This window comes from Vanacampus margaritifer, chromosome 1 (assembly GCF_051991255.1).
Source record: "Vanacampus margaritifer isolate UIUO_Vmar chromosome 1, RoL_Vmar_1.0, whole genome shotgun sequence".
NCBI classification, from domain to species: Eukaryota; Metazoa; Chordata; class Actinopteri; order Syngnathiformes; family Syngnathidae; genus Vanacampus; species Vanacampus margaritifer.
This window is the reverse complement of record NC_135432.1, coordinates 33,141,321-33,159,667: the sequence shown is the minus strand read 5'-3', so window position 1 is coordinate 33,159,667 and position 18,347 is coordinate 33,141,321. Positions and strand designations below refer to the sequence as shown.

The 18,347-nt window shown below is 39.3% G+C and overlaps 1 protein-coding gene across 2 annotated transcripts in view; it reads right to left on the bottom strand.

Annotated features, from left to right (window-relative positions):
• Positions 1 to 3,642: 3,642 nt before the first annotated feature.
• LOC144037723 (metabotropic glutamate receptor 4-like) overlaps positions 3,643 to 18,347 on the bottom strand; it is a 191,266-nt gene continuing 176,561 nt past the window's right edge. The window contains exons 9-12 of one of the 2 annotated variants that reach the window (XM_077549467.1): positions 16,389 to 17,324; positions 9,593 to 9,839; positions 7,540 to 7,589; positions 3,643 to 5,477 (exon numbers count right to left, since the gene is read on the bottom strand). In XM_077549467.1, coding sequence (XP_077405593.1) covers positions 7,552 to 7,589; positions 9,593 to 9,839; positions 16,389 to 17,324 — 1,221 coding nt within the window. In that variant the 3' untranslated portion in view covers positions 3,643 to 5,477; positions 7,540 to 7,551. The remainder of the gene's footprint in view (positions 5,478 to 7,539; positions 7,590 to 9,592; positions 9,840 to 16,388; positions 17,325 to 18,347) is intronic. The other variant, XM_077549457.1, reaches the window with a different exon arrangement.

Genomic DNA, 18,347 nt, shown 5'->3' with positions numbered 1-18,347 from the left:
ATTCTAGTCGGTTTAGCTCACGCAAAAGTAAGGGAAGTTCGGGCATTTCTGTCCTTAGGCTGGGAGGTGGAGTTTGACGAGTGTCAATTTGAATAATGACTGCATTGATTGTTGGATCGGATCTCTGTTTTTGTCTCAGGTCCTCTTCAGTGAATGAAGGGATAAGAGGAGAACCAACTTCATCTTCCTGGGACCAATTAGGAATGGCTGTGGTGTTGTGAGCAAGGGATTCAACTAAAGCAAACCCAGGGCCGGCCGGGGACTTCAGTTTCAGCACTGCGGACAACTGTGACAATGTGCCGATCATAAATGGCTTGGATCACTTCCTGGGAAACTGTTTGTTGAGTTTTAGTGTCATTTAGGTGGTGAAGAGCAAACTGTCTAATTCTCTCGCTTTCTTTTTGTGAAGCATGACCATCTGCTGGTGTGGACCACGTTAACGGCGAGAGAGAGCATCTGCATCCATATTTTGTTTACCAGCTCTGTATGGAGTTGTAACGAATAGGTGGAAAGATTCGACAACCACCGATGGCATCAAGCTTTGCCGAGGTCAAGAGGTAGGTCAGCGGATTGCTGTCAGTCACCACAGTAAAGTGTGCCATATAAGTAGTCAGAGAACTTTTCAGTGACTGCCTCCTTAAGGGCCAAGAATTCCAGCTTATTGGCAGCGTACTTCTGTTCACTCTTTTACAATCCACGACTTACAAATGCATAACTCTTGGTTGTCCATCCTGAGTTTGGTAAAGTGCAGCCCCCACACCGGCAGTACTGGTATCCATGTGAAGAATGTAAGGGATGTCTGCAAAACCAAGAATTGGAGCTGTTGTCAACCTTTTGATGATCAGGTCGAACGCCTCTTAACATTCAGGTGTCCACCTTTGATATTCTTGAGTTGTGGATTTCTTTGTTTTTTTGCTTCCTTTAGGGTATATGTGTATCCGGAGTAACCCTTAATTAAGTTTCTGTAGTACCCCACATAGCCTAAAAACGGACAAAGTTGCTTCAAATTTGTGAGGACAGGCCAAGTTGTTAAGGCCTTAACTTTGTCTGGGTCTGTTTCCACACTTTTTTCCGACACCACATGGCCAAGGTATTTTACTAAAGTCTGGAAAAATGTAAATTTTTTTGGCGCCAACTTCAATCCGTATTCCTGAAGTCTTTGTAATACAGCTTTCAATCGTCGCTCATGCTCTTCCAGAGATGGTGAAAAGATGATGAGATCGGCAATGAACACAAAAACTTTTATATATATATATATATATATATATATTTTTTTTTGTTAAATCTGATCTTTGCATGTACTTATTCACGCCTTCCAATGTGAACAGAATGTGTCCATGAAGTGGCACGCATACACAACATAACGTCACGTAGCCAAGTGTTAATGGGAGTAAATGTGTGACCAGCCATAGCAAAATGAGTCACAGTGACCCAAAAAATGAAGTTTTGGCATAATCAAAAATAGAAGCTTTCCAATGATATACTTCCTCAGTATGTCCTAAGTGTGCTACATGCAATGCTACCAGCACACATTAAATGTAGCCCAATTTCCTTATGCATATTTGTACACTATTCCAATTAAGATTCTCTTAAAAAGCAATCGACCTGCAGATTTTTTTTGTTTCTTTTTTTAATTTATTTTTTTAATTTATTTTTTATCAATTATGGTCATGATTATTGTAGTTAGAAAACCTATAATGGTCAATGGGAAGTCCCCTCTGTAACAGAGGAAGAGACTACTGTATATTTGTGTGTGTGGTCTTGTTTTTGTTACATAGTGGGGCAAACATTTCGGGATTTCACAGAGTTGTGGGGCCCACCCGTCCATGTGGGGCCATTTTGCTGGGCCCCACAAGTATAGACCTTTTTTTGAGGGTCAAGGCTTGGTTTTAGAGTTTAGGTTTGAATTGGGTTATGGTTAAGGTTAGGGTAAGGAATAGGGGTAGACAATCATTTTTGATGGTTGGGGTTGGGGGAAGGGGCTAGGAAATGCATTATGCCAATGAGATGGCCCCACAAAGATAGTGTGCGTGTGTGTGTCTGTATACAGTATACTCTGCTAATTTTTTCATTGTGCATCGCAACACAATTTGGAAAACACAAGGTAAATTATAGCATATTATTTACCAGTGATTACTCAGGCAGCAATTTCATCCTGGTCATAAATCTACAAGATTGACCAGTATCGCTTCTTTTCATTCAAATTCCATCACAATTCTGTCATCTTTCCCATTTTTTCCCCCTCATTTTGTTCAAGGCTGCACATTGAATTTGCTTAACCGCAACAATGAGATGTGTTCAGTACTGCTTTCCACTTAATCAAAACACATAACTAGATATTGAAAAATACAGTGTCTTCAATGCAAATTACATCCATGCGTACCATACATGTCTGTCACTGCATACAATTACACCCCCCAGTGTAAACAATAAGCATAGTTTAGAAAAATAACACTAAAATGATTTTAGTGATTTCTTTTTAAATACACTACATACAGTATATTGAAAGTGCTACATACTCCAAAATATGTACATTTTCCAAAAACGACTAATAGAATGCATTGCTTTTTCCAATTAATTAATCAGACTACAGTTATTCATTAAAGTCATAAAATGTTACAATGCAGTACAGTATATTTTCAGGTCAACTTGAAGGTGATGTCAGTATTTCATAGGATACAGATAATTATCAGCAGTGAGTAAGAATTGGCAAGAGTTAAATAAACAGCATAAACTTTTCAGACACGAGAATCCCACACATAAATATTGTGCATGCAACAACAAAGCTAATAGTTCATGTGTAATAAAATACAGGTGGACAAATGGCTGCTGGTTTGCTTGCTAGCCCAATAGCTCGCTAGCCAGCTACCAATCTGCAGTTTGTTATTCTTATCAAAACCACAATTTCCAAAACACCAAACTATTTTATGGATTTTTGTGTGTTTTAATTTTGTTTGTTTTTTGCCGCCTGTTTGCAGAGTAGTTTAGAGTTGACATCCCAAGTGTCACCCCCAAAAAATTACTGTACTGATTCAACCAATCAGATCATCATTATTGTTTTTTCAACCACTGACTGGACACAGACACAATCACTTCCACATTTTCCCATTCTGTACGGAATGTAATGCTAATGGGGTGCCATTCTGACATGGGTCTGTACAGCAGTTCCAAAATAGCATAGGGACCCGTTTTGACTTCCTTCTGCCCCTTCTCGAACCGATGTATGAGTTTTTGTTTCCTTTTATTGTATATGTTCAAGATAAATAAAGATCAAATCAAACCAAACCACACAGTTACACAATAGAAGAACCACAGCCAGCCCGCAACGGTCAATTTCAACACAAGTTTGTCAATTTTTTACAAAGATATTTGGGCGTGGAAACGGGAATATATTACAGCATCGTCGTGAGTCATTGGGAGGACACGTTACATTGTTTGTAGCCTACAATATTTTTGTGCTAATTCATTGATCTTGCTCTCTACAAATATATGTTTTTATGTGTTTGTATTGTGTGTTGTAAATGCTCTAATAACATGACTAAGGTGTCTTTCTAAATGTATATGAACCATGGCGATGGAGGGAGATTTACTGTAATACTTTGAAATTGCTCAAAACGTGACGAGGAAGCAAAACAACACAAGTAGAAAAAGTGTGTTTTTATTAGAAACATCTTGTATAAAAATGAACATGCTCTACACATCTGTATTCTTTTCTATATATAATTCATAAATATCCAGGCACTGTATTTATTTATTTTTTCCCCCTTTTTTAAAATAATTCCCGTACATAAAGCAAACATGATCAAACCATTTGGAAACGTACATTTACTTGCCACTTACTGTAGTTTCACTCAGCACTTAACATATACTATTTGGTAACACAGACAGTGTTTAAAAAAAATAAAAGCAATATTGTGACAAAAAAGCAGTTCATTGTATTCATTTATACAAACACTTTTCCCACAAACAATACTTTATCCAACCGATGAAAAAAATAGATTTGCAGCAATATCAAGAACTTTTGTTCCAGCTGAGAGCTGCAAAAAAATTGATTCTGTTGGTGAATTATAATTCTTTGCAATCGTTTTTCTCCTGGACATTTGACCTGAATATCAATTTGTTCACAACTTACATTTTTTTGACATGCAACATACATATTCTGCATTGCTGAGGATAAGATTTATTGTGACAAATTCCATAGTTGCTTTTTTTACGAGGAATATTGAAGGAGAACTAAAGACTGAAGACAGAAATGGGAGTTTTCACATTTAGATTTTGTACACTGAACTCTTCCTAGTGTTTGAACAGAATGCACTCAGACGTTACGAAGCATACACCACCATGAATGGTCCCTGGAAGTTCAGAGCACAAAATGAAGGTAATGGCTCTTGTTTATCAAGCAGCAGAATGGCAACCTGTGAATGTATGTTTTCATCCAAGTTACATAAATATCACTAATTGTAAATATCAATAACAGCTTTCAAAATCCTGTGAGGATCACAAAAATGTTTCATAAAAAAAAAAACTAGATCAATTGACAGTAGTTACGTGATAGTAACCATGCTTCCGAGTTGTATTTGTCCAAACAGAAAGTATATCAAACTTCTTTCCATCCAACTGCCTCAGTTTGTGAATGATAAATAAGAGCCATTAAAGTCTGGATGTTTAAGGAAGACTCCACACCTTCATTGACATAGAGTAAACATACCAACTTCTGTTTTGTCGGGCTCCTTTTTCTGTTTATATACCAGAGGGTGGCTAATGGTCTCCACTGTTAATGACAATCATGACACATCGCATTCCATTGACAACACAGCACAGTACATGTGATGCTCCCACAAGCATGCTCTGGGACTGTACACTAGGTTTGCCAAAAATGATGGCCATGTTGACATAATTATGAAACACTGATAGAAAAGAAAAATAAATCAGAATGGCTGAGTGATTTTGTTGTTGTTTGTTGCCAGATATGGTGAGTTCATGTTGCAATACTCGAACTCTTGTAAGGCATGTACAGATTGACGAGTAGCAACTCCAGTGCCATTTACAGTTCAACTGCAAAAACCCGCATAGCTCCATCCCCCACCAAATAGCTTTTTTTCCCTGTCTGAATGATTCTAATGGCTGAGCCCCAGAGATGCCTGAAATGTGTGCTATTGACTTCTGAAAGAAAACATAATGTTGGTTTCAGGTGGCGCATTCATCCTGCACCTGGAAAACATCAAAACCCAACATTATGTGTCTCAGGAAAGGAGGAAATGAATAGTCCAGTCTTTTCATCGCTCATCTCTTGCTTGCATTCCACTCATTTCTGATAAAAGCGGCATTGATTATCTAAAAAAATATGACATCCTTTCAATCCCATCTTCCCTCTCTGCTGCAGCAGCTCTTCCAGTATCTTTTCTCAGGCCCACACTCGGCTCGCTCTTAGATGGCGTGGTTGCTGTAGCTTATATACGTCTGCTTGGAGGCCAACGCTGCAGGGGGGGGAGCAACAAGAAGAAGAACATGAGTTAAAAATGCTCACTGGGTGATATCTAACTTGGCTTTAAATGGCAATCTTGGGTACACATGTAGATGCCCTGATTAATGAGTTCTATTTACGGATGACTTTATCAAATGAGGGCAGAAAAAGTAAATTTTTTCCCCACCATTTTACAGAATTTTTGTCAAATCAAGTAGCGATAAGGATTTCAAAAGAATGCCCAAAACAAATGATGCCCTTACTATCACAATGTTATATTTATGGTTTATACTGGGGAACAATTACAAAAAAAAGATCTGTTGAGCCAGATTTTTATGATTTACGCTAAAATTGGCATGCTGATTTCAAACTTTCTCGAGAACATAGTTGTTTTTTTACTCCACAGCTTACACTACAGATAAGCCAAATACTACTGAATAGCTGTAGTGAGACTGTAGTAAGAAGTGCTGATTACGATTTGACTAACCTACAGCTACTTGGCAACTTTTTTGTGCAGTCACAAATGACACAGTGTGGTGAGAGGTGTGTGCAGCTCCCAATAGGTCTTTATTATTAATATGTGCAAACACTAAGGGCAAATACATGGACTAATTGAAGCTTTTTTTTTGTGTATCATTGCAAATTATTATTATTATTATTTTTAGTTTTCAAAGCTTGTAACGCTTCCATCTTAGGGCTCTATTTTTGTAGACTACCATACATTTGCTGGGTGTAAAAATGGGCATATTTCCATTTTGGTGACTCTTGCACCTATCTAGGATTCCAGAGGATACAGCTGCCGCGCCTCTAGCGCATCTGGCAGTTTGGTAACAGAAAATAGACTCAGTTTACGGGGGCAAGTGTTATTCTAGCATGTTTGTGAATTTGGTAGATACACTGCTCCTCCCTGGGCGTTCGAGGGTGCTGCGGCCACCAAAAGTAGACTCAATTCTAGATTGCCTAAAAGGATGTCTAGGTGAGCTAATGCATTTTTTTTTTAGGTGGGGTAGTGGGGGCTTGGGGGATTCCGCACCCAAAATTTGTTTGACCTGACTCAACAAAATATCTGTTCCCCAGTGTTAGTGTTATAGCGTAACGTGTTATACAATTACTGAGATCTAACAAACTTTTGGAAGTTACTTCAACTGTTTGATTAGCCAGCAAATGTTTATTCAGTGTTATTGAATGTCATGATAAAGAGCAGTATATCCTAGTATTTTGTACTTTGAACGGGTTATGCATGAGCAGAGATTATATCAATATGCATGTTTTAGAAATACACAATTTGCAAATTGTGCCTTAAAATGAAGTAAGTTAGCTGTTGATGACAATGCATGTAATCCCTCTTGGCGCTGTAAGTGTCCTCATTCATTTTTGATAGCTAATTTATGACGTGCTCTTCCTGTTCATGCAATCACCTGTGATCTGTGAGTCAAACTTGTAAGACTGATAGAAAACAGCAAAACACGTTCCGTGTATCAAAATCAAACTGTCCCCAGTGAGCATGCTCGGTGTTGGTAATCACTGTTCCAATCAGCCCGCGCAGCGGATTGAATGTCAGATGGGATGAATGAATCCTGTCAGAAAATTGCTGAGTGCCAGCGTCAGGCTAGCGGTGCCACAGACAAGGCGATGGCGTGCTTCCAGATCAGCGACACGCTGAATAGAGGTGTAATTATAGCCATTTTCTACAACAAGAGCATTGATAAATTAATCTTATTTGAATATTTATGGACTGCGAGGCCATGATAACGAATAGATGGTCCAGAAGTAATTGGAGCCACCTGTTTTTTACAGTTTACTCTTATTTTTATCGTTGTCTCGTGAAGACACAGCCCTCCTTTTGTCAACCGGGAAGTAGCAAAATATAGATTGGTGCCATGTTCACAGTCCTGGCTAACTGTTTGGAAGCACCACACGGCAATATTGGCATCAATGTTGGCGTGGGCTGATCAAGTGACAGGTGACAATAATTGTGCCGCGTGCTTTGTTTCCTTTCGCTTGTGTGTGCGCACAGTGGTAGTGAGCATCAGCAGAAAGGGAATGATCACAAATAAGAGAATCCAGTAGGTTACCTGCGATGATTCCTAACATCCTTCACAAGGCTCCCCTCCCTCAACACAGTCTGACACAGACAGACAGAGCGGTTGTTAGCTGTTACCTGTTCAAGGCAGTGTGCGAGAGTCAGCATGTACACCGATTTGCTATAGCTGGAGCGACTGCATTCTGAGGTTGCAAAAAGGCAAGAATGTATGTGTAGGCGTATGCTTTTTAGTCGCAGTACATAATATTTCATACAGTTGAGTTGGTCCGTGAATAAAATTGGGACTTGGAGTAATCATGTGCACGGCTGCTTGATTTAATCCTTCCCCCACACGGAGACCGCATATTCATACATTTTATCTTGATGATTGAAAAAAAAATCCCTTTTGCTCCACTACTCGTCTCTTTCATGCCTTTCAAAATCAGACTAGTGTGGGCTTCCTGTCACTACGCCTAATTGGCAAAAGTAGTACTGGAGTTAGACAGAATGAAACCTTTTTATGTACCATAGGGGGAGAATTTTGTTACCTCCTGCTTTTTTTTCTGGTTTGTAGGCAAGATTACATAAAAACATCTATAAAAAGCTTAATTCCATAAAGCTTTGTGGAGGGGTGAGACACGGACAAGACCCTGTTCAACTTTGGTGTGTATTTAAAAAAATATCTATATATAATAAAATAAATAAATAAATAAAAAGTTCCTTCTTCTTAACATTACCACGATGTACAGGGTGTCCATAAAGTCTCTTTACCATTTCAAAAATTTATTAAAAATGCAATTGATTAGATATTTTATTTAGATTTGTTCTATTGTATTCAGCGTTTATTAAAGTTTTTTTTTTTTTACCTCTTTTAATACACTTCTACATGGGCATCATTAGTTGCACGAAGCACATCAAGACGGTACTCGATTTCTTGTCATGTTCGCTGTAGCATAGCCTCATCAATTGTGGCAATGGCATCAGTAATCCTTTGCTTAAGGTCAGTAATGTTAAACACTGTGTGTTTTTTTAAACACTGAATACAATAGAACAAATCTGAATAAAATATCTGATCAATTGCATTTTTAATACATTTTTTAAATGGTAAAGAGACTTTATGGACACCCTGTATTACTGTATTTCCGTAGTTAAAGTACATGTAGTGCACAAATCCTTATGGGAAGAAACATCTCAATCTCATATCATGAGTAAGTGTATCCAAACTGCACTGTGTGCAAGAGGTGGCTATCAATGATGGTGTATAGTATTGTGCTGATCCAAATTTGAATTTTTCATTCCACTTGAAGAAATTATTATTTTACCTCACTGTAATGCATTTCTTCCCCTAAAGACCATGAAAAATGTGAAGAGCTAATGAACATTTCATCAGATTGATCTTTATCTATTCCATATTGGACGCATTTGAAGTAGTGCTGTGACTGTCAAAGTTAAAGCGTTAACTCATTGATTAACCACAAAAAATTATCCCATTAATCATATATTAACGCAAATTAATCGCACTGTTATTATTATTTTATTTTTTAGCTTGACAGCGGATGGTTACGTTAAAGGTAGCACAGGTTGTGCTTGAGCAATAAATAAAACTATATGCATTAAAGTAAAGCATTTGATAAATGTTTGCATATGACATTCAGAATATTTGTTCTAGTCAAAATATTGGGGTCATTTTTTTTTTCATTTTAAATTACGCAAGTAATTACTGATTAGAAAAAGAGGATAAGAGTTGATCAAAAATGTTGAAGACAACCTCATAACATTAAATGTCAAAAGAATTAACACATAACAGGTGTTCTTGAAATTTGGCGGGCAAAAAATGTTGATTAATTTAGCAATTAATTGTGATTAATCCAAATTCTAAAATGTAATTAATGTGATTAAAAAATGTAATAATTTGAAAGCTCTAATTTAAAGGTAATATATTGTGTAGTGTTCTTTATTAAACAACTTTATTTTAGAAGTACAAGATGACACCCATTAATTATTTGCACCTTACAAGAGTTTGTTGTGTGTATTATATATAATAACATCATGGTACACTCAAAGCTGTCACAACTATTTACTCCATCTGGGTAATCAAGACCAACCTTGTGTTTCCAGACTTTCGCAGAGTTCTGACTTTGCCTCCCCGTTGGGCCTCAGACCACCTTTTGGGTTGAACTTGTTGGACATAGTGGCTGCAGTGACCACAGCCTTCAGGCTACGCTTGCGCTTTGGTACGTTCTGCTCCGGATGAAAGAGAACCACGTAGACCTTGGGCATGTAGAGCATTCCCAAAGAGACGGATGCACTGAGGCTGACAGAGATGGTCAAGGTTGTGGTTTGGATGTACATCTGCATTATAGAAGAGAAAGTACATGCCAAAGTATTATTTGTTCAGGCATAATGGCACATGTTAAGAATGCATCTAATCCATAGGCATTTGTGTCAACTGAATGAGGACATTAACAGTTTCTCATATCTCCACTGTATACAAGATCTATCAGAAAGGTTCCAGGAATGGTGTCACAAAAATATGTATTTCAAGTTAAGTTTTTCACGTCAAAGTAACACTCCCAACCAGCAAAGTGGCTAATGTACACTCACAGAAATATTTCAAGCCTAACTTTAAGATATATGTAATTTATTTACTGACAAATACCCATTTACTTCTTTCTTGCTTTCTTTCTTTCTTTCTTTAATTTCTAATTTTTAACATAAACCTACCATATAAACCTTATTTAATACATATTCATTAACCTAATAAAAACCTATTTATTTGGAATTCATAATCCTCACGTTTATGTATTTAGTATTAATAAAGTATAATTACTCTAAATTAATAATAATGAGAGTATTTATTTAAAATACATTAAGTATATTGTTTGAATTGCATAACAATCAGGTTATCTATACACGATAAATATACTGCTATGTGAAAAACACTTATGTCCATTTTTCCCCCCACTTTTTTATTTTTATGTTTTTGGGATGAAACTGAATGAAGAGATCCCAAAAACGTAAAACAAAAAAACAAAAAACAATTATACTTTATTAATGCTAAATATATAAACCTGATGATTATGTATTTCAAATATATACCGGTAAGCTTTATTAGACTAATGAATATGTATCATATACGCTTTATTTGATAGGTTTGTGTTAAAATGTATCTTAAAAAAAAAGTAAATGAGAATTTGTCATGTAAAAAAAATCATAATTCTTAAGTTAGGCTTGAAATATTTCTGTGAGTGTACTTTTCCAGGATGCTCAGCAATTCTGTCGTCACGACCATGATGATGTCATCCATGACTTAATCACAAATTGTCTTGATGACCCCCTGAGACTTGGGTGAAAGGGGGGGGGCATGGCTCTGTCAATCAACAATCCTTTTATTTTATATCATGTATACCAAATAGAAGTGTGCCTTGGTGAGCGGGCTGCTTATTTGTTTTTGCTTTGACGGTTTAGACCACAGCATGAGGACTTTTTGCTCGCTAAGGCCAGTGACAGCTGCAGCTCACAGCTGAAAGTCAGAAACATAGCCACAGGCTACGAAAATGGAGCAGACACATATCTTCCCAGTCCCCAAAACAAGTGTTCCTTTTTCTTTTCTTTAGTTTTGACGAGCTCTGTCCACCTCACATTTGTAGGAGAAATTCTGACTTTGTGGAGGGTTTGACATATGCAGCAGTTATATGCAGCATGTCAATCATGTCAAGCCAATCCAAATGTAATAGAATGCTGGTGAAATACCGAAGAATAGAGAGGTTGGTACCACTTTTCATAGTGTGTACTTTTATGTATACCTTGTAAAATGTTTGGAATGATTTGCCTTATGTGACTAGGCCCATTGCACCATGGTGGTAGAAATCCCTTCAGAGATTGTCCTCAAGTTTTCAAGTGACAGTAGATTTATTAGTTGTTTGGTATGGGATTAGCTCTAAGGGGTATGAGTCAGTGGCAGCTGTATTGTATTGTACAAAATAAGGTTTTGACATGATGCCTTGATGTAAGCTTGTGCAATATTTAATGTCCTCATATGATGTATGTGTATATATATATTACATTTGTGTCAAAACTGAAACTGAAAGTACAGTGATTACGTCATCACACAAATGTCAAACAAGGAGGTGTTTATAGCATATACAATATTTTTTTCTCTTGTAGTACAACGATGTATAATCACTCAACACAACTTGCAGGAGATTTAATGATAAAAAGATTACGTGTGTACAAAGATAATGTTTGCTCTGTTTTTATTGATTTTGAATTGGAGAGGTGTTTTTGTTGTTGTTGGTGCATTTAGTTTGTAGAGATTGAAATGCACTGTATCATAATAAGAGCTGTGAATACCATTTTGTTTAGCATAACATGTAGAGTGGACCAGTAGATTTCTGCCAGGTAAGATGTCAATACATACAAAGTGAAAGTGATAGGTCATCGTGTACCATCAACATTTCTCCATGCTGGACTGGCAGTGCTGTAATCTCCTGAGAAGATTACACATTGCCCGGGGTAAAATCACAACACAGTGCTGACCAGAGTCACTGTGAGGAGAGTGGAAACCATTGTCCACTTCCTGCAGCCATTCAACATCAATTTTCCCTGACATGTTGATATGATTGTCCATCTGCCGCATGCACATGGAGAGGCAACAGTTCACAGATGCTGAAACTGAGCAATTTCGCACTTTGTTCAAGACTGAATTGCTTTCTTTTGTCGTAAGGCACCCACAAAACATGTTTCTGTAGTATGAACTCGGGTTGCATAATATTTAGAGGTGTCTTTGAAATTGTACACAGTAAATTTTGTTGAGTAAATTTGACTCTATTTAGAGTGGGACCAAATGGAAACAAAAAGTCATCCAAGTGTTGTGGAACGAACTCCTTCAGCTTGGGAGACAGCTGAGCTACTCCCTGAGCCACGCAGCTCCTGCAATGTTTTTGGGCTCCTCTCCTTAACACAACTTATATAAAAAAAAATTAAATTCTTTATTTTACTCTCTTCCAGTTCCAAGTGTAAATTTTATTCTAAAACTGAGTCTATTTGGTCCCACTCTAAATACAGTCACATTTACTTGCCAGAATTGAATGTGTACACTCAGTTAAAAATAAAATGATTTGTGTATCCCATTAAGGCAGCTCTTTTTTGTGAGACTGATGGTTATCTTTATCTTGGCTACATGCACTGGCCTGGTCTCGAATAATCTTGCTCTTGCAAGATATATTCTCGCGGTATTTGTTTGCAAACTCCCGAGAATCCCTCTTGTACCGCTCCCATTGATTTCCACCGATACGAACCACAGGTGGTTCGGACCAATCACAGAGCGACATTTTATTTGGGGGCGGGATATGCAGCTGAGACGAAAACAAGAAGCGCCGAAGCCGTGGGAAGAAACAAACCAAACATGGTGACACAGGTGGACGAATGCGTGGACGCTGCAATTAATTCTGTTCTCGCTGAATTAGTCTCTTGTAACGGCATATCAACGTTGCAAAACGGACAATATAAACTCAACGACATGATAACATTTTCATCCTTTGCCATGATTGGTCGAAACAAAAGTTAGGTAGATGTGCACACGATACTGCTTCGTCCAATCAGCTCGAAGTAATGTACAGCATGCTCCGCCTTTCCTGAGCAAATCAACGGGGAGCAGTTCCAGACTGATATTGTGGAGAACTCTCTCAAGTGAAGCACAAATGAATCTAGCTATTGCCAGGCTAGGTTTCGACCGCGCTTGATAAAAAAAAAAAAAAAAAAGAGTCCACCCTGTCCGAGACCCTTGAAAAGTGATCTGAAAACTACTGTTGTTCCTATACCGTCCTGCGGCCGCCACCGGTTCCCGTTCCGGCGGCACACGTCGTGCGGCAGCAGCCCCTGGCATCCTCGCCTGTGCCGCTGCTGCCCCTGGCATCATCGCCGGAGCCTTCATCCGGGTCCCGCTACCGACGTTGACTTTTGTTTGGGACGTCTAGGATCCGTCCCTTAAGGGGGGGTACTGTCATGTCTGGGAAGATCTGGCTTTGGTTGAGGGCCCTGAGTGGGTTCCCGCCCTTCCGCGGGTTGACCAATCCGGGCCCTCAGCCACTTGTGCCTGTTCCCAGGTGTGTCTAGTTACCCAATTAGTGTGGGTGTATTTAGTTCCCGGGTGGTGGTCAGTCCGTGTGGGATCATTGCCGCTTGTCACGGTCACCCCCGGAGTTCTGTCTGTCTGTCATTTTGATTTTGTATCTTTTCAGTTCCTTGTTTAGTTAGCATTAACCAGTACCCTGGTTAGTGTGTTCTGTAAAATAAAGCACGCCAGTCTCGCCTGCACTCCTGCTGTGGTTCTCCTGCCTCCCTGCATTTTGGGTCCTCCACCTCACACGCCGACAGACACCACGCCGCTCCGTGACCACAAAGTGACACCCCCCCCAATACCGATTCTGATACCCAGTTTTGCAGTATCGGAGTTCAGAGCATTCAAGGGACAATAGGATATCTTGGCTTGGCATGCAGTGAACACGTCACACATCAGTGAATGTCATGCGCAAGCAAGACACAAGATGCTGCATCCAAAGTCCTATATTAACGTCGGAAATATGATTCCCAAAAAGTTGAGACACTATACAAATTGGAAATAAAAACTGAATGTAATTATGTGGAAGTGCCAAATTTCAATATTTTGTTCAGAATAGAACATAGATGGCAGGTCAAAAGTTTAAACTGAGAAAATTTATCATTTTAAGGGAAAACATGTTGATTGTAAATTTAATGGTGCCAACAAATCAAAAAAAAAAAGTTGGGACAGGTAGCAATAAGGCTAGAAAAGTCAATTGCACTTGTAAAAATAAACAGCTGGAAGACCAGTTACTGCTAATGAGGTCCATTGGCAACTTGATTGTAGTATAAAAAGAGCTTCTCGGAGTGGCAGTGTCTCTTAGAAGCGTAGATGGGTAGAGAACCACCAATTCCTCCAATGTTGCGCAGAAAGATAGTGAAGAAATATCAGAAAGGTGTTTACCAGCGAAAAATTGCAAAAAGTTTGAAGTAATCATCATCTACAGTGCATAACATCATCCAAAGATTCAGAGAATCTGGAACAATCTCTGTGTAAGGGTCAAGGCCGAAAAATCCTACTGAATGCCCATGATCTTCCCGCCCCTTAAAATGCTTACTGTAAGGGAAATCACAGAAAAGGCTCAACAATACTTCCAGAAAACATTGTGGGTGAACACAATCCACCGTGCCAGCCGCCGTTGCCTGATGAGATTTACAGTACAAAGAAGAAGCCATTTCTAAAGCAGACCAAGAAGCGCAGGCGTTTCTCTGGGCCAGGGTTATTTAAAATAGTGTGGCAAAGTGGAAACCTGTTCTGTGGTCAGACGAATCACGATTGGAAGTTCTTTGTGGAAAACTGGGGCGCTATATCAAACTGACTAAAGAGGACAAGGACAACCCGAGTTGTTATCGGCACTCAGTTGATAAGCCTGCATCTGTGATGGTATAGGGTTGAATGAGTGCGTGTGGCATGGGCAGCTTACACATCTGGAAAGGCATCGTCAATTAAGAAAGGTTTATTCAGATTGGAGAACAACATATGCTCCCATGCAGGCATCATCACTTTCAGAGAAGATCTTGCAATTTTCAACACGATAATGCCAGACCACATGCAGCAACAATTACATCATGGCTGCGTAGGAAAATGAAATGGCCAGCCTGCAGTCCACTTCTTTCACTTCTAGAGCACATGTGGTGCATCATAAAGGGGAAGGTGCAACAAAGAAAGCCCAAGACAGTTGAGCAGTTACAGTAGAGAGACGCGTGTTGGACAAGAATGGGACAGCATTCCTATTTCTAAACTTGAGAAACTTGTCTCCTCGATCCCCAGACGTTTGCAGACTGTTGTAAGAAGAAGAGGGGATGCCTCACAGTGATGAAAATGGCCTTGTCCCAACTTTTTGGAGATTTGTTGACACCATGGAATTTAAAATCAACATAGTTTTCCCTTAAAATGATACATTTTCTCAGTTTAAACTTTTGACCTGTTCTCTATGTTCTATTTTGAATAAAATATTACAATTTGTAACTTCCACATAATTGCATTCAGTTTTTATTCACAATTTGTATAGTGTTCCAACTTTTTTGGAATTGGGTTTGTACTTGTAGTACTTGCTGATGCTGATACCACTTTTTTAATGCAGTATCAGGGCCTCGCCCGATACCAGTATTGGAACGACAGTACTTAAAACCAAGACCAATCTCGGGAACTACAACACTACCAACAGCCGCAAAGGAAATTAAATCAAGTGACCATGATTGATAATTATAATTTTGTTCTGAGAGATATGAGGGAATAAATTGTTATTCATCCATCCATCCATCCTTTTTCCGAACCGCTAATTCCTTACATACCTAAAAACAACCTCTCACACTCTTTTCTGTTGTAATCCAAATGCTGCTGGCGACTAAATGTTATCCTATTATAACCTATATACAGTAGTACTGTATCTTATTGTGATGGAATTTGACCTTTTCGAGTCTCTGACACATGGTTGAGAAACTGCATATAAGATACATACATTTAAGGTGCAGATGTGTTACTCTGACTTCCTACTCGAAGCAGAACACATAAACACAAAGAACAGATTCCAAGAATTATCCTGACAAAACACGTAATCTTTGCGGCAAAGGTCTAGGGTAGACCCAGTGACTCATCAGTCTGACATCTTGTACAAACAATAGTCAAGTGGCCATTTTCTTCACAAGGAGGCACACAGGAAATGTAAGAACTCAAGTGGAGCACTGACTTCCAACATGTGTAAACTAAATTAACAGCCTTGCTTTCATTGTTTCAATACTAATGGTAATAAAAAAAATATTTGAAGGGGATTTACTTCTTTGAAATGCCATATTTACCTTTTCTGCTGATTGTGAAGTGCCAAAGAAGATGGGGATAAAGGCAAGCCATACTATGCAAGTGGTGTACATGGTAAAGCCGATCGGTTTGGCCTCGTTAAACGTCTCCGGAACCCCTCTGGTCTTGATGGCGTAAACTGTGCAGGTGACCATGAGGAGCATGCTGTATCCCAAAAGACAGATTAGAGAAAGGTCCGATATGTCGCACTTTAAAACTCCGCGGGCCATATCAGGATTAGCTGTGCGCTGGTCTTCGTAGTCGATGATGGCTTGTGACGGGTCAACTCCAAACCAGATACACACCCCAAGGAGTTGCACTGAAATCAGGCTGAATGTGATGACTAACTGTGAGGCTGGGGAGATCAAGCGGGGGGCACTGACTGACATCTTGCCTTGCTCAAAAATTCTGTAGATACGATTCGTCTTAGTGAGCAGAGCTGCGTAGCTGATACTCATACCCAGGCCAAGGAAGATCCTGCGCAGTGAGCATATAAACACATCAGGGGCAGAGATCATGAGGAATGTTGTGGCGTAGCACAAGAAGATGCCAGTCAGAAGCACATAGCTCAGTTCTCGACCTAAAGCCTTAACAATGGGTGTGTCGTTGTAGCGCACAAATGTAACAACCACAAACACGGTTGCCATGATGCCCAGGACTGCAATAAGGACGGGGATGACAGCCCATGGGGAACTCCACTCCAGCTTGACAATGGGAATGGGAATGCAGCCAGTGTGGTTGTCATTGGGCCGAAGGTCGAAGCGACACATCTTGCACGTGTAAGTGTCTGCCTGGTACTGGTAGCCATCACAGTTTTCACAGTGCCAACAACACGGAATTCCTTTCACAGTCTTCTTGCGCTGGCCAGCACGGCAGGGTTGGCTGCAAATGGAGGCGGGCACTTCTTCTGTTTCACCGGGCCACTGCATCTCATCTGTCTGTCGGAGGATGGATGGAATAAAAAAAAAATAATTAACAGAAATCATCCCTTTATGTAAAATTCTATATTCTTCTTTCTTGTACTGTACTTTTTTATAATGTTATAAGTAATTTGCTTTACAGTGTACCTCTGGTGGCCTATTTCGTCGTATTGATGGGGAAACAGACCAATATTGTAAAGTTTGCTAAATATCTAGTGTTCCCGTTTTTTAATTTAGTCCTGTATTTGCCCAAATAATTCCTCTGGTTAATTTTAATGCAGGGCGCCATGATGGGACGGACGTGACATCACTATGTTGACAGGCCGTCACTCGCACTCATTAGTTACTATTGAGTGATACGCCAGATCGCTTTCCTGGGGAACTAAATCTGTCATCTAGCCTCGGATAATTATTTATTATTATTATTTAAATGGAAAGGATATAACCTGACCCGCCAGACAGGCTTCCGCCTCTCATGCGGCGAGTTATTATTTATATGCGCTGCAGCACCGGACTCATCTGTCATCCAATGGGCGTAATCAGTGACGGATTGACAGACTTTCCATTAGTATTGACTCTGGAAAGTTGCGAGAACGACTTTGTTAGAAAATGCCGCGTTTGATTGGGGAGACAGACGGCTGGGCCAAGATGGCTTTCAACGCTGCTACGTCACGGCTTTGCTTCTTGCAGGCAATTATGGCTGCACGCATTAGCTATCATGGTGCCTCAACAAACAGGTTCTGTGAGTTATTATTAGCTTCCTTTAATACAACCAGTGTAACAGAGAACACGTTTGGATGCCGGTTTTCTTGATAAACATAAACCATATATTTTTCTCCCTCTGAGCACCACAGGTACACTTGAAATTATTTTTGACTGCATAATATCAGTGTTTATTATTATGGTATTGAGGAGCAACCATTTTGAAGCATAATCAGTTTTTTTCCCCGTTTATAATTGGAAAAATTTGGGGGAAACCTAATGATACTAAAAACTAGAAATGTTTTGGCCATGTGCTACTGCTAACTTCAGCCGTGTGCT